This window comes from Acomys minous (genome assembly GCF_964271855.1).
Source record: "Acomys minous genome assembly, chromosome: 14".
Lineage (NCBI taxonomy): Eukaryota > Metazoa > Chordata > Mammalia > Rodentia > Muridae > Acomys > Acomys minous.
The window spans coordinates 77,455,844-77,472,923 of record NC_140496.1 but is presented as its reverse complement, the minus strand read 5'-3'; the positions used below and the strand labels follow the sequence as shown (position 1 = coordinate 77,472,923).

Below are 17,080 nucleotides of genomic sequence, written 5' to 3'. Positions count from 1 at the left end.
GTTCTTCCTCCTCTGTGAGAGTGCATCCCCACCATGAGCCTTAGGGTCTCTCAATAGGCCTAGTCCCGTCAGGCTTGGCACATGACTTGTTCAGCCATGTGAACCAAAGTGTGGAGGGGAAGAGCCAAGACCGTGAGTTTGAATGAGTCCAAGGGTCGAAGGGCAGGGAAGAGGGAAAATGATGTAATTATAACCAAGATGTTCTTTTATAAAAAGTGGCACCAACCTGGGTGTTTTGTTTTGTTTTCTTTTTGCTTTTTGCTATGTATGTGCGCTCACCTTTGCTTTGATCCCAGTGGGGACCCCTCTTTGATTGGTGTTGTAATGAGAAGACACTGTAAGGAACCACCACCTACCAACACTTACCAACGCTAGTGTGAGTGCAAACTAAACATTGTTCGAAGCCACTAAGATTGCTAGGATCCATTGTTACTGCAACAAAGTCACCTAATGCAAAGACTGAGTAGTAAATAATAAATGGAAGATATAAATGTGACAGTCAGGTTCCCAATCACCTTTATTTATATAAAAGTATATTAAATAAATTATCTCAATATATACAAATAGAAGCTATATAAATAGAAAATCCCATACACAAAACCTTTAAAATGTATATAAATATATACATTGTTAACCATAAACATTTTTAGTACCTTAAATCCTAAAACTATGTAGTTTCCTTGTATAGTCTTATAAAAATAGAGTTGGCTGTCAATTGTTTAATCCTCACCATTGTCAGTTAAAGTGCTGCACTGTAATACATATCACAAAGATGCCCCCAAGCAGAAATATCCTGCATTTAATAATTTGAAAGTTTGCCAATTGCTTTGAACTTCCAAAAGTACCTAGTAGAGGAACAAAAAGAAACCAAACACCACTTTACAAAAGAACAACTGTTAGAAAATTCCACCCTATTCCCATTTCACTGTTCTATAGCCTATGAAATCAGCTTCTCATATGAGTTCTCCAAAAGTCCACCCAGGATACATGAAGGACATCTGCCTGGGTGAATTAGTGTCTTCCTGAGTGTAGAATACACAATCTAAAGCCTTTGTGCAATAGGCGCCGCAGTATTAGCCAGTCTGTACCATTCAGTAGATTCTAAAGTGACAAATACTAGTGTCAGCATAAAAAAGTTAGCTGGAGTAACTCATCAGGAAGGGAGCCTTTCTGACTAGGATCCCCAAGCTCCATGCCCTGCGTCCTCTGTTCCACCAGAGGTCTTGTTAACGATGCCATGCAGGTAGTGTGACGTCAGCAGCTTCAGCCTCCTTCCTCTATGCCAAGTGCAGTGGAACGCTCTTCCCTTTCTGCTCAGCTCTGCGCTTTCTGCGCTTGCACAGGCATACGGACAGGATGATGATAAAAATGGTGACCACGAACACCACTGCTCCCACAATGATGAGTGTCTCTGAAAAACAAAAAACAAGCAAATAACCAAACAAAATAAAACACAGGAATATAACTTGCAGGCTCAAATCCTACCTGTCAGTGGGCATGGCCCCAAGTTATACCACCCTGCTTTTTTTGAAACTTGAAATTTGTTTGTTCCACTGTTTCTACCATTTTTAGATTAAGAACCTACCTGACCTCATATATTTTCGAGGACTGACCATGGCTACAGCGTTACATGAGCTTCTCAATGTTCCTCGGCTAGAGAAGACCTCGAGGAGTTGGATGTGGAAACATGTCTTTGAAATGTGGCCAAAAATGACCCTGAGTCCAGTGGCAGAAGACGAATGGGAAGGCAAAGAGGGAGAGCCAAAGTAATGCGCAGTAGTTGGCTAGTGTCATAAAGACTTAGGAAAGGGAATCTGGACACTTGTGGCTCAGAGAGACCTGGGCTCCAATGGAAGGGGAACTTTCTGTCAATAGCAGTAAGGAGGAAGAATACTTCAATGTATTCTTGCATTCAAAATTATTAGGTTAGCATGTACAATAATGGGCTTAATTATGTCATTTTCATAATTTACATGTAATTAGCCTTTGTCCTCATTCTTCCCTGGCCCCCACACCCCTTCGTCTCTCTCCAGCTCCTTGCCCTAGATAGGCCACACCTCTACCTTCTTATCACATCTGTTCTATTTCCCTCCCTTTTATATCACCTCCTTCTCTGTCATGGTCCCTTTTCTAGTCTCATGGCCCATTCCACACACATATACATACACATTATGTGTATAATTTAAATCTCAGTTTCCATATATAAGAGAAAGATGTGGTATTTGTCTTCCTGAGTCTGTCCTACTTGGATTAACATAATGACTTGGAGCTTTATCAGAAGGCCAGGGGACACTGCTACTGTCCCCTGATGCCTCTTCCCTGATGGCACTCAGAGCCCCTTGTCTGAGGGGCTCAGAGGGATATTTACAGGCTTTTAGTCTCAACACTGCACACCCAGAGAGGGTGTTCACGTGCACACATAGCCCCTGTGATAAAAGTCCATCCTAAGTGCACTTAAATATCTTCCATGTCAACAACAACAAAATTTTCCATGTCCACAAACTAGTTGTTCCAGAGGCCACTCTCCTTTGATACCCTCCCACAGATCACTGTGTCGGTAGGGAAGACGGCAGGCAAGCTGTGGCTTGGTATTAAGTATTCATGTCCTAAGTGTAATGTGTACACCCAGTGCCCATAGAACCTGACCCATTGCAAGTGCCCTGGGCAGCACTTGATAACCAAGGGAGCCACGTGGAGTCATGTCTAAATGCCCCTATGAGAACCCAGAAAAAAAAACTTTAAAACACCCTAAGGTCATTTCTCCCTAATTGTTTGAACCACAGAGATACATGTTGCTCTGATGTGGGGGCAGCCGAGCCTCCCAGGGCACTGCCAGCCATGGCCACTCACCTCTTGGTGTACTCCTCTGTTGGTCTGTGCACAGAGTAATGCTTTCTGGGCTCCTTTGATTGATTTTCCTGGAGAGCAGCACAGCTTGTGCATTAAAACAGTAGCTTGACCCTTTTTCTACATCAATTGAGAATTCATTAGTGTTCGATTCAGCTCTTTTCTGTAAAAAGATGGAGAATTATTGTTCACCAGAGCTCAGACTGAGTTCTTTTCCTTAAGGGGCTCAGGAAGGCAACACTGACACCAGGGCTCTAAGCAGAGTCTATGCAGACATCACTGAGAGAGGATTAGAAGTGACCTTGCTCACCAGTAACCCCTGATAACTGCTAAGGATGCCTTTGCCAAGGCAGAAAGATACAACAAGTACATCCAACTCAGGTCAGCCCCTTTATTCTATAGGAGAAGAAAGATGCCCTGGGTAACAATGCCCAGTGTCGCAAAGCAGCATGAAGGAACACACACACACACACACACACACACACACACACACACACACACACACTTATGCACATACACTCAAATTAATTAATACATTTCCCCCCTCTGGTGTCCCTGATAAGAGGATGTGGGAGTGGACAGTCTGGTCCAGCTACTTGGTTGGGAAACTGGAATCTCTGAAAAGACCCTGCCCAAGGACACAAGGCAACTAGCTCAGAAGTGACAGGCAGAACGGGGATCAGTTGTCCGTACAGTTGTCATGTCAACCCCATTCCTGTATATTTGAACTGGGAAGGATACGGGCTGTGGAGAATCTAGGATCTATAAAACCAGGCGTAAAGTGAATGAAATAGCTCACCCTTCCTGAGCTTAAGTCTCTTCGATAAGTAAGTATATAACTCAAGTCGTTGCCAAAAAGTTCCCGCAGGGTGAGGAATGTGCCGTTCTTGCCCTTTCTGACTAACGTTCGTGAGTCTTCCACTGTCACGTTCAGTTTTGTGCCATCTTGTTTAAAATGCTGAATTATTGGCTGCCCGAGTTTTGCTGAAATAGAAAAACAAAATTGCCTTGGTTGGAAATTACAATCAATACAAAGAAAAGATCACTTAGTTATCATAACTGACAACCCCTCCTTGGCTCCTATGGAACGTCTGTACAGACTCAGGTGCAGTAGCAGGAGTGGTGGCCGTCCTAGAGCGGAGTCCCAAGACAGCACAGCACAATGCCATCCTCTGGAGACATAAGGAGAATCTTCCTTACATTCATTAGGAAATGTGAAGAAAGCCAGTGGGATTCATTGTAATCACAGACCTTAACAGATCCATTAATAGATTAGCATTTTAGCATGCACTCAATATGAACACTCTATGGATATTTTAACATTTTAAAATACTGGCATATATTTTACCTTGGCAGCATTATTCATATTTCAAGATTTTGGTGGCCATGTGTGGGTGATGGTGACAAGGCTGGACAATGGAGTTTTTCAACCTTCCATATTTTAGCTACAATAAATTAGGGGCTGGGACTCTCAGGAAGTTTTCCTGGTCCATCATGGAATCTATTTTAAGATATTGGTTGCTGGTTCAGTTAGCTCACCTTGTGAGCTCTGGTTATGTGATGGTCAAACAAGCCCTCACTCAATGCAAGTCACAGGACAGTGTGTGTGTATGCACGTGTGTGTGTGTGTGTGTGTGTGTGTGTGTGTGTGTGTGTGTGTGTGTACAGATATATCTTTAATCTAACAGCCAGTAGGGGGTCACAAAGTACAAGCATATAAAAAGCCTAAACCAAGAATGAAGGCATTCCAAACCAGGCTACTTACTGTCTCTGTACGGTGTAAACATTGGGGAGGTTGAAAAGTCCGCTTCCTCCCCATCGGTGCCACTTAGTGGGATGGATAGGACCTTTGCTTCATAGGTGCTGTGCACATCCTGAATGATCTCATCTGTGACGTCACACTCAGTGTCTGTAGTCAAGTAGCATTTGTTTTTCCAGTCCTTAGATCCAGAGCTAAAGGAAAGAAGGAGAAAACAAATGGGAGGTTATGGGGCCTGTGTCCAGCAGGACGGATGGCCTTCTGCCCAAGTGCCCTGAGCTACCAACTGGCAGCACAGGGAAACCTGAAGAGCACTTCCCATCCTGAGCACTGAAGTAGGAATGCAAGGTCACCAGCCACCAGGTTGGCCATGCCAGATTTTTCTTTAATGTGTGTGACCATGGAAGGCCAGAGACACCAACCAACTTTCAAAGCCACACAGTAACTAGGGGCAGAGCCTGGCTTGTTTGCCTCATTACATTGCTACATTCTAGCTGTAGCTGCAAGAGTGAGAATACATCTCACCAAAGATCACAGAAACACAATCCATAAGTAGTGCCAGTTTTAAAAGTTCATGCCGCCGCCGAGGACAAAGGACAGGCCTTTCTTTTTTTTAAGGCTCCATTGAAGAAAAAATAATTTGAAAACCTTCTTCTGAAAATAAAATTCTTTGAAAGGACAAAAATGACCACTAGTCGAGCACCACTAACTTGCTCCCTGAATTCCCTCCCATCAAATGGACGGCAGGTGTCACTGCTCTGTGGTCCATATCATTCTGCCAGACAGACCCCAGCACTCAAGCCACATCCCACATCTCCATATCACCTTGCTTAGCTCTCACCTCTCACTCGGTGGTTCCACATCCCCACCCCCACCCCCCCAACCTTGCTGTCATGAAAGCTCTGACCCTGCAGGGCTCATTTTGAGCCATGAGTTCTGGTTCTCACCTCTCTGCCAAGCAGCAAGGCTTTGGCCTTTGTTAAGTATGAGACTGCTACCCCTTCAGGGTGAATACACACTTCCCATGGCCACACACATGAAAAAGAACCAGCAGCTCCTTAGGGAGATTAGCACATGAAGAATCATGCATGTAGCATATAGGAGAGCCAGTGCTTGACTGACCATATAAGATGATCATGAGAGAATGTAATTATGTAGGGAATCTTTTATTGACAGACTTCACTATTCAACATACATACAGAATATGATTTTACAATGAGTAGGGCGAGTCGCATATAGATTCAATTATCTAAATCCACACAGAAGAGGCTCAAATGTTGATTCTCCAAAAGCTTTAAATAACCAGATGAAAGAAGTTTGGTACATAGATCCTTTATCCTCAAACTCACAAACCAGCACTAAACCTTGAATGTTTAATCTTGTATTTTTTAGCTTTCTTCTATGATAAGTACAGAGAGGCTAGTTAGATCCAGGATGATCAAAATGCACCTTGATTTATTTTATTTTTTTCATAAAATGGTTTGTTTCCACAGATGTGACAAACAAGCTTTTCAGTGGCTAGGCTCTGGGTGAAGACATACACCTGAGAGATGCGGTGTTCTGTTGCATCCAGCTCATGAGTTGGACCATGTGCTCCCTTAAAAATATGTAGGGACAGGGGCCTACATCACCCTGTGATGACAGGTCAGTGAGAGGACATTCTCCAGTGAGGTCCTCTGGGTGCAGCCAAGAGCACAGCCACTTTAAAAGGCTTCATGTTTCCTCTAGGTTAGTGAAAAACTCCACAAGCTTGGAAATAAAAGCTCCTCCTAGTTTACTGAGGAGTTTCAACAGGAAACAGACATTCACCACCTGAGGGAGAGGTTGTGTCTGGAAGCTTCTATATTCAGCTTCAGACACAGCACATACTCTGGACTAGAAGACACAAGTCATGGCACGGTGCTGAGGCTGGGCCTCTGATGCTTCCCAGCTCCTTGCAGAGAAGATACTGTGGACACTCAGCCAAGGGCTTTGGTGCCACAGAGCCGCCCTTGGCCAGCACCACACAGCCAAGCTCCAGTGGTGTGGGTGGGTGTGGGGAACACAATAAAGGGGATTCAGGAGAAGCAGTGATGAGCAGAGCTTTCCCTTCCTCTCAGTGGTGGGGCCTTGCAGCAGACTGGCAGAGCCTCCTGCAGACATGGTGCACCTCAGTTCCAGGCAGCCTGCGCACCCATGGCAGGCAGGCAGTGTGAGCCCTGGCTTCCCAGAGCCACAGTTCCATTTGGACAAATGACTGCTAGGATTCCCTTAGCCCTGGAGCCTCCTGCCCCCTGGGAAGGGTGAGGACTAGCTCAGGTCTCAGGCACTGACTGATGGAAACGCATCCAGGATCACCCAGCTCAGCAGCAAGGGCCTGAGGAGGGTGACACCCAAGCCTGCGGGAATCCCCAAGCTGTGCCCTGAGCTCTGGTGTTTGCAGATGTATCAATAATGGCCACCTTAAAAACTCGGAAATTACAGCTAATACGGGCTTCTATTTCAAAAATCAAGTCAACCCAAGGAATATTTCCAATGCTGTTCCAATTAAGACAACATATTAGAAAATAACCATTCCTCCCCAAAATCTAATCTTCATATCTAGAAGGATAAAGTAATGTCAGTAATTAATTTCCTAAGAAATAATAACTCTCAATTGTTAGGATATGAATTGGCAAAGTTAGAATCTTTTTTTTTACATCAGGGTCTCACTATATAGCTCCAGTTGGCCTCGAACTCATAACCCTCCTGTATTATATGACTAACTTTACAGGGATTATAGTGTGCCACCATTACCAGTTCTATTGTATTGGCAGGTGGAGAATGGATTACAGATGTGGCACCAGGCTTTGTACAGGGCAGACAAGAACGCTATCACTGAACTGTACCCCCAGCCTGTGAAATGATAACTTTGACTTGATTTGTAACTACAGATTACGCAACTCCTTTATCTCTATGTATCTATGCACAGCTATCCATGCACACACGCATGTGTGCACACAGCTTCTCTTCCCCTGTGGTTTGGCAATAGTTATCCTAAAGTTCATTTTGATAAGCAAGAAAGCTGTTTAAAAGACCCACGGCTGAGACTGGCATCCTAGTGCTATAAAAGGCTTGGCACAGGCTGAAACAGCACAACGAAGGGGGAAGACATGCTTGAATTTTGTCAGTTGTACTCATGTATTTACATCACCATTATTAAAATAATTTCCACACCAGACAGCCCCAATTTCTCAAGCTCCTTGCACATCTCCTAGAATCTACCAGAAATCCAAAGCTTCCCAAGAATATGTAAAAACCCTCAGGAAACCACGCGGCAACACTGAGACTTGGACTAACAGTGTTGCATTACTTGCTCCCGAGAGCTGTCAATCAGTGACCAGGCTTGATTGAGTTAAACAGCCCCAGACAGCAAAGGATGCAGACAACCCTTCAGTGTTTTCTAAGCCGCTCAGTGACTCAGGAATCTGGCCTCCACAGAGATCCTGTGTACAACCAAATTTTAATTCACAGAGTCCATACAGTAATGAATCAAACACTGCTTCAGGGCAGTGTAGACACTGGAATTCCTCCTACCTCGCCCTCACATGCCAGGAGCAGCTCAGTCTAGACAGCTAGCGACCGGAAAAGGCACTGGTTCTTCAGAGAGATCAGCTGCCATTGATCCCAAAGCATACTAAGACTGCCTGTGTGAGCGGGTTCACCACTCCACGGCTTATATGCACTTACTAATTTTCCTGCAGTTACACCAAATAACTAGACAATGTATCACTTATTTACTTGTTTTATACCATTTATTTCTTTTGGATCCAAGGTCCATGTATTGCAAGATGGCCTGGAACTTCCTACATATAGCTAAGAGTGAGTGAATTTTTAATCCTCCTGCCTCCATATCCTAAGCAACACCAAGCCAATTCTATGTGACCCTAAGGCTCTCATCCAGGGCTTCAAGTGTGCTAAGTAAGTACATCCCGGGCTCCCGTCATATCAGTTTAAAGTATGGAAATGTTTCCACCTTTCATCAGTGGACAGAAATTTAGCATTAAAACCCTACCATTTGCTAAACAGCCCCTCGCAACAATCAGCTTCGACAAATCTGTATTAGTGCACAAGAGACAGAGGAGCAAACACAAAATATTTTTTTTTAAACCTAGCTTACCTTATCCGAACAGTGTAGAAATAATTGACGGGTTTGGGTTCCCACTTCAAAATTGTCTTGAAATTAGTTGAATCCCAAGTTAAGTTAACCGCTCTCTCAGGAATGCCTACAGACGACACAAAAGCACTGTAATTGTATGCACTTCTTTCCGTGGTCGCCACCCTGTGCTAACAGTCTACAACAGTTTCCCGGCCTCCACCCTCAAAAGGAGCACATTCTTGTTGTCAATCACAAAAAAACATTGCTAACTTATAGAGAACAGAGGGCTGTGTGGGTCCAATCTTTCCTAGACGCGAATCGTCCTCCTGGCAACATCCACACAGCAACTAGTGGAAATAGCTAAAGACCCTGGAGTCCTTCTTTAAGCTGCTCAAGGGAAAGCTCACTTTATAAGGACATGGAAGGAAGGCCCAAGGTCTACGCAGGTGCCAGAGTCCCAGACCTTCTGAAGCAGCCAGACTCGGATAGCGGCAGCCAGGAAGGGTTTCAATAAGTTTGAACCAGGGACCGTCCCACACACATTGAGACAAGTGAGGAATGCACATAACGAAAAATCTTAACGTGATCTTCCCCACTGCAATCTAAAATATCTCGGCACCGAAACTCCCACGGAGCAAGGTAGACGTGCAGCCCACGTGGCAGCTTTCACATGGTGGGATGCCATCCCATTAAAAGGTCTCTTTTTGCAAGTCCTCGGGTTTCAGTCTTTGCCTCACCCCAAATCTGGGAAGACTGGGTGTGCACTGTCTTCCCTGGGCTTACAGCAGCATTGCTTCTATCAGATCTAAACCAACGGCTACAAGAACATATCTTTATTACGGGAAGGCCCACTCCTTATCAAAGACAATATACAAGCCACGCAAAAGACTTGGGCAGAGGCGGCCCACCTTCAAGGGCGCAACTACCTAGGAAGCTTTTTCCTCAGATTTAAAGCAGGAACCCCAGATCATTTTAGGCAACCAAATGGACCCACTGGGCAGGCATCTTCACCTGGTTCTAGCACCAACTACCTCCCTGCTCTGTGTTCATTCAAACCATCAGGGCAAGCGCAGCCGAGTTCAAAGGTGTGGCGGGACACCTTGGCGGTCCCCCAAGGAACCAGAGCAGCGTCCTAGCCAGTAAGAGTCCGTCTTCTGTCTTTCGCGGGCCGAGCAGTGTGCCTTGGCTTCTCAGGACCGGTGCAACTCACCTGCAGCCCAAGCCACCTGGGCTAGGAGGCAACCGAGAAAGGTGGGCGCGAGGGCCGCTAGGAGGCGCGGGCGCACGATGATCTCCATGTCCAAAGGCTGGTGTGGAGGTCCCGGGGCTTTGGCGGCAGCAGCGCGTGGGCTGTGATCTGAGGCTGAGGGAGACCGGTACCGAATGCACCCAGGCTGCCCGGGTCCGCGCGGGGCGCGTTATAAAGATCCGCGCGGACACCGGCGCCTCTCCACCGAGCGCCGCCTCCGCAGAGGCCCGGGACTCCCCGCCCCTGGTCCGGGTCACTCTCCTTCGCGGTGGGCGGCTCCCAGTCAGTCCACACCCCTGCCCCGCCCCCTCCCATAGGAAACTCCGAGCCCCCGAAAGTGGTGACTCAACCGTGATTCAGCTGCGCCGCCAAGCACCAAACTGTCCTTTAAGCTCAGGCGGATCCAGGTGCTTCGGATTCAGAGCCTCCTGACTAAAGGGGCCCTGTTGGAGGGACTTGTTGAAGGTCAACGGAGCCTTACTTTTCCTGTGCTTTAGATGCAGCCTGCACCCCCTAGTAGAGGATTTATCAGGGTCCCTGGACCATCCTGGATAGCCCAGGACAATTTCAAAGTCCTCCCTGAGCGGCCAGTGGTGAGCAGAACAGTCTGTCAGTCCCTTGGTACTTTGTGTACGGTAGTATACTAAATGCTCGTGTCTGCCATGGATTAGCTCTAAAGACCACTTGGCAACCCCTCGCGCGTTCCCACAGTGACTGAGGAACTGCAATCTGAAGCCCGGCAGAATATGAGGATGACTTCTGTAGCCATGGGGTTCCAGGAAGGACAATTCTCACATTGAGGCAGACAGCGATGGGCTTGAGTGAATTCCTCGAAAATGCAGAGAAACAAAAAAAATGAAACTGAAAAGTAAATAACATCCAGACTTTCCAGCTTTGTTTTATTTTGTGGGAATTGTTGTTGTTGTCTTTTTTTTTTTCTTTCTAGATGCTCACCCATCTAGACCGCGGAGCCCACCCATTCCTACACGCCTCTGTCACCGAGACTAGCAGCAGCGAGGTGTCACTTGCATACTTTGGTTATCTTCCCTTACTTCCTAGCTTCTCTTTCTAGGCTTTGCTGTGAGGTTGCTCAGGCCAGAGAGTGTCACTTATCCTATTGGTAGCATTTGTCGAACATCTATCTTATCAAAAGATCTCTTGTTGCTTCTGGTTGACTGTTGAACTAGTCCCTTCCTTTATACTAGTGGCTCTCAACCTTCCCGTCACTGCGACCCTTTAATACGGTTCTTCACGTTGTGATGACCCCCAAACCATAGACGTTTTTTCATTGCTACTTCATAGCTATAATTTTGCTACTGTTATAAGTTGTCATACACATATCCCTGTTTTTCCATGATATTAGGTCACACCTGTGAAAGGATCTTTCGTGCACAAAGGGGTCAAGACTCACAGGTTGAGAACCATTGCTTCATTATGTGTGTGTGTGTGTGTGTGTGTGTGTGTGTATTCCTTTGAGTAAAGTCAAACTCAGGTCCACCTTGTAGGCTATAAGAAGTTATAAAGCATTGTCATACTCAGGTGGCTTTGATTACACGTCCTGATTAAGTCTGGGAAGGGACAGGACAGAACCTCTTAGACATCCTTTACAATACCCAACTCCACACAGTACTGCTTCAGGGGCTTTCCCCCCTGACCTTGCCTTCTTCTGCTCCCAGCCGAGCAAAGGAAGATTGCATCAAGAAAACTGTTAAAAAATAATGATTAATTTTTCCATCCACAGACACTCAAGAGTGTTCTGCAGTAGGTGTGGAAAACACTGACAGTTTAGGGAACTTATTGTTCATAGACAGAAATATCCTGTTGGGTATTGCTTGGAGCACACGTGCGTGAAGACACATAGAAAGCTCAACGTCCTTTTGCATAAGCAGTGGTGAAATGTGGCTGATGAGGAGTCTGCAAATGACCAGGACTCTCTTTCAGCACTTCCTCTGCACGTTTATCAAGCATGTTAACATCTTTACCCCTTCAGGTTCATTGAGAACTTTACATAATTGCAGTTGTGCACTCATATGTCAATCATCCCCATTCACACTATTTTTGGGGGGTTGGGGCAGGGGATGGTGAAATCAGGTTTCCCCCTTTAGCCCTTAGCACCTAGGAGGTCCTTTCTGCACACTGGTGAATCAATGAAGATTGTCATGCAGCCACACATGCAGCTGAAAGTGCTCACCAGCATTCGAGAGACGAGCTCCGTCACTGAGGGCTGTGTTGTCTAGGAGCTACAGTGAGATGATCTGATTGCCAGGAACCTGCAAATCCACCACATGCAAAGGCACCACTCCCCAGCCAGTCCCAGCTGCCCCAAGGTGGCTGAGGCTCTTTCTGGCTTCCAGGACTTCTGACTGGAGGAGAGGAAGCTTCAGGGCAGAATGGAGAAGTTTGGGGCTGGTTTCATTTGTCTAACAGCCTGCACTCTAGGGTGATTCAGAATCTGCCCAGTCATGGGATGTGAGGAGACTGCTGAAAGCCAGGCTTGGTGGCTGTTTAGCATAAATTCCTCAAAATGTCTGTCTTCCCAGGAAAAGGATGGGTTAAGATTTATGATAAATGTGAAATTGAAAGTAATCATTTAAAAAAAACCAGAAACCTATTATATGCATGTGAGATACTAAATTGGGCAATTTTATTATTTGTTTGTCAAAAACATTGAGGTAGAAGGCAAAATATGAGAAAGGCCAGAGGGAATTCAGAGTTAGTGAGGACAGAGTTCTGAGTGGGGGAGAAGAAGTGACTCAGCAAAACCAAAGAAACATCTGGCAGGTTTAGTCATGGAGAAATTGTCAGCTGTGATTGTGGATTTTTGTGAAAATATTATGTATTATCCACAGTTTATGTTACAACAAAAATTAGTTGGAAATCTGTATAATGAAAATCTGTTATCTTGATTATTCAAAATACAATTGGATTAATAGTCATAATCTTAGTAACAAAATCCACGTTAAAAAAACCTTTAACCAGTATTTTTATTAATATGACACCATGTGCTTGAACTTCTGTGCGACAGCACTGTTTCAAGACTGCCTTAGTTCTTCATCCCTGAGACGTCTAACTGAATTTGATGTGTAGCAATCCATTCACTCAGCAGATACTCGAATGCCTGGCAGCTGCTGGATGCTGTGCTAGACCACAGATGTGCAGAGTAAAACAAAAAGTTTCTGTCCTGTGAACTATATCGTCTTTCCTACTTAGGTCAAGATTTTAAAGCTTTAAATGCTTTCCTCTCAGTGTATGGGAGGAAGAAAACATGGGTTAAAGAAAACAATTCTAATAGTGTTGTTTACTGATAATTTGTTTTCTCCTCTCTCCCAAGCCAAAAGACTTAAGCCTGTCATGGCCAGTCCATCTAACAGCCTTTTTTTTCTAAAGATTCGTTGAGGTTTTTTTTTTAAGTGTGTGTGTGTGTGTGTGTGTGTGTGTGTGTGTGTGTGTGTGTGTCTGTCTGTCTGTCTGTCTGTCTGTCTATTTGACTCTGTGTGTGTGTGTGTTTGACTCTGTGTGTATGTGTGTGTGTATGCTTGTCTGACTCTGTGCGTGTCTGTGTATGTTTATGGGTGTGTGTGTGTGTGTGTGTGTGTGTGTGTGTGTGTGTGTGTGTGCCAGCCAAGAAGATTGAGATGAATGCCTTGGAGATACTGCTGTACTTGCTCTTAAGCTGCACCAAATGAGTGCTGGAAGCCAAACTCCGGTCCTCTGCAAGGACAGAACATGTTCTTAACCACTGAGCCATCCTCCCAGCTCCAAATAGGTATCTTTCACTTAAACAATTATCTATGAGTTTGAGAGTTCCTTAAACGATTGAAGAAAATTAATTAAATAAGCAACCTAAAAGCAAATGTGTAGGACATTTCATTCTTGTTTATATAATTGCTTATTGACATTTTCTAATAACCAAGTTTACTGATGTTCTTCTCAGTTTTGAAGTCTACCCAGTCACTTTTTTTTGCCTTTGTTGATGGAACTTCATTTTATCCAGAGTTTTTGTTCAAGGAAAGATCTCACAGTGAAGAGTAACTCCCTAATACATGAAGTTATTAGATATATAAGTTGTAGGATGTAACTTAAATATATAAATTTGAATGGTTATAATTACTATCTTAAACCATTATCATTTAATGTAGCATATTGTAAAACACAGTTCTCATGAAATAGCTATTTATTTTTCTCTACCATTAGGAGACTAACAGGATGCTTTAGTGTGTGTGTGTGTGTGTGTGTGTGTGTGTGTGTGTGTGTGTGTGTGTGTGTGTCCCTCTTGCTTCTTCACAAATTTGTAGGTAGAAATCCTAAACTCCTGTATTATGATTAGGAGGTGGGACCATTGACCAGCAGTTAGGTCAAGTGTGGAATCCTCATGGATGGAACTAGTGCCCAAGAAGAGATTCTGTAGAGCTCTCCCTTCCCTTCCACTATGTGAAAAACAAAGAAAAGGTATCCAGGAGTGAACCAGGAAACTGTGTCAGGGAGCCAGGCTTTCTGAGACACCAACTATCAGAATCATAGTCATGGACCTATGAATCTGCAGGACCACCAGACACTCAACGTACAGTCCTCCCGCTCCCAAGTCAGAGATAACTGAAGAGATGCAGGACCTGTGCCGTGGACAGTGCTTGCGATGTCTGGGCTGTGAGTGACTCAGAATGTGGTAAACTTTATGGACAGCTATGAGAGAGACCCTATGGCAAATCTTAAGCTTTGGTTTCCTTTAATCCTAGCACCTGGGAGTCAGAGGCAGGCTTACCTCTGAGTTCCAGGCCGGTCTGGCCTTGTCTATAGAGTAAGTTCCAGGTCAGCCAGGGCTACACAGAGAAACCCTCTTTCCAAAAACCAAGGCGGTGCAGGGGAGGAAAAACAAACAAACAAACAGAAAACCCAAACAGAATGAAAAGCATTTCTCTTTCCAACCACTAGGAATTAACCAGTATCCTGGTTTACAAACTTACTATTTAGTGAGGGATTACTGTGTATAGGACAATGTACCAGGAAGGATGTCTGGGTCTTTTTTATAGAATAGCCTGTCAGCTAGTCAGGGAGAAAAGGCAACTACACACTTCCTATATGGAAAGAGCAGAACTGCAGGATAAGAGGCATAGCCACATCTCACTGGTGGAGCAAGAACTCCATGATGGTGGCAACTGTGTCAGCTTTGGTAACACACAGGCTTCCTGGCACACAGCAGGATCCCATGTCCTGAAAGCTTTGTTTATGACATAGAAGCTGCTCTAGACCCACTGGAGAACTCTCTTCTGACCAGGTCATTAGAGAAGGTTCTTTAGGGGAAAGCAGAGTTTGAGCTATGCCTTCATCCTTTCCAGCCACTCTAACAAAATACCTCAGTGCTCACTTTAGCATATACAAGGAGAAGAGGAGAAAAAAAGAAAGGAGAGGAGGAAAGAAGAGAAGAAGGGAAGGCTCCCTTAGACTGGACAATTTACAATAACAGAAATCTCAGTGCCTGAGGCTGAGGCGTCTAACACAAAATAACCAGAAGACTAGGTGTTTTTCAGAGGCTCATTTCTAGGCTTCAAAGATGGTGACTTGTGTCCTCACAAAGCCAGGGAGGGCAGGGAAACCCTTTGGCCTCTTCATACACTGATGCTTTGTATACTCCAGGAGGGGAGACCTTTTGACTTAATCACATTCAGAAAAACACTCCTACCTCCTGACAGTACCATATCACTCACGAGGTCCCAACATAGGAATTTTCAGGCACACTCACACTCAGATCATGGTGAGCTGGAGCACAGAGGAACAGCAGGGCCTGGGGCAGAGGGCTGAGGGCTGTGACCAGAGGTGGTGTGGTGGGTTTTGGAGTACAGGAATCCTGTAGATGAGGCACGTGTCTCCACACTGAAGGCCCAGTGTCAGCCCTGGTGCAAGGCCTGGGACTGGGATTACCAAGCTATCCCTGAGAAAGCGTACTCTTCTGGTTATAGCATGTCAGCAGGATTGAGAACTGAAGAACTGAGTTGAAGTCACATAAAAACAAGCAAGCAAACAAACAAAATAAAACCCGCAGCCTACACAGTGGTAATGAGACAAGAGGAAGGGACAGCTGTAGGAAAGCAGGAAAGAAACAGCAATGACTTAGTGATTGACATGGGTGGGGCAGGAGGAGCAGGGGAAGATGTAGGGACACAGGAGGGCAGCACTGGTCAGGAACACATAAAGGTGGGTAGCTTAGAGGAGCTTAGAGATGTTGAAGCTGAGGGGTTCCTGGGAGTGATACCAGGGTAGAAAGTTCGTCTCGGCTTAGAGAGGAAAATGAGGCTGAAGGGAGAAATCAGGAGCCATGTAGAACACCCTCCTGGAAACATCTACAGTGTTAGGAACTCTAAAACAAGTGACAGGAGCTACTCAGCCTGAGGTAAAGGGGTGTGTTACCATTCTTGAGCCCAGGAAGCTCTTAGAATAAATGGTATTGATTCCCCTGTCTCCTTTCAATCAGTTTCTGTGTCATAGGACCTAGACCAACAACCCCAGACTCACATCCTCCTGGCTTTGTCATACCAGGATACAAATACCAGTACTATGAAAGGATTCCGGTTGTTTCTGCTTGAGGCTGGGACCACTTGTGGGCAATCTCTGTTGCCAGAGGAACATCCAAGTTTACGTCATGTGACCTGTCTTGGAGGCAGAGATTGGGTCTGAGACCAGAGGAACAGGTTTGTAAAGCTACTGCACAGATGACACATTTCTTACTTTCCTGAGGCTTTGATAAGTAACACGACAAAAAGCAAGTTAAAGAGGAAAAGATTTGTAGTTGCTTATAGTTCCAGAAAGGGTTTGTGATTGCAGAGGTGTAGAGTCCGTTGTGGGGCAGGGAAGGCACAGAAGCAGGAATATGAGGCTGGACCAGCAGTTAGGAATCAGAAAGATGGCATTTTATCCACACAGGAAACAGACAGAGGGAACAGGAAGTAGGATGGGGCTACAAAGCCTGTCCTCATGATGTACTTCATCCAGCAAGGCTCCAGCTCCTAAGAGTTCTATAACACCCCCTCCCCCAAACAGTACCATAACTGGAGACCAAATGTTCAAATACACAAGCCTATGGGGACATTTCTCATTCAAACCATCACAGGAGGAA

The 17,080-nt window shown here is 45.2% G+C and overlaps 1 protein-coding gene and 1 long non-coding RNA gene across 3 annotated transcripts in view; one reads left to right on the top strand and one right to left on the bottom strand.

Annotated features, from left to right (window-relative positions):
- The window catches only part of LOC311583879, a 105,256-nt gene that overhangs the window by 29,157 nt on the left and 59,019 nt on the right, over positions 1–17,080 (top strand). The gene's annotated exons all lie outside the window — the stretch shown is intronic.
- On the bottom strand, positions 500–10,214 carry LOC311583341 (tissue factor-like). Its single transcript, XM_084756839.1, has 6 exons — positions 9,934–10,214; positions 8,745–8,850; positions 4,613–4,800; positions 3,647–3,831; positions 2,851–3,010; positions 500–1,411 (listed from the first exon to the last, which is right to left on the bottom strand). Exons 1-6 carry the CDS (start codon positions 10,019–10,021, stop codon positions 1,278–1,280), a joined length of 861 nt encoding a protein of 286 aa, XP_084612965.1. The 5' UTR covers positions 10,022–10,214; the 3' UTR covers positions 500–1,277.

Coding starts and splice junctions, on each gene's coding strand:
- LOC311583341 (XM_084756839.1), bottom strand. CDS start 10,021: ATGGAGATCATCGTGCGCCCGCGCCTCCTAGCGGCCCTCGCGCCCACC. Junction 8,851..9,933: donor CCAGGTGGCTTGGGCTGCAG/GTGAGTTGCACC, acceptor TGTCGTCTGTAG/GCATTCCTGAGAGAGCGGTT. Junction 1,412..2,850: donor ACAGAGGAGTACACCAAGAG/GTGAGTGGCCAT, acceptor TTTGTTTTTCAG/AGACACTCATCATTGTGGGA.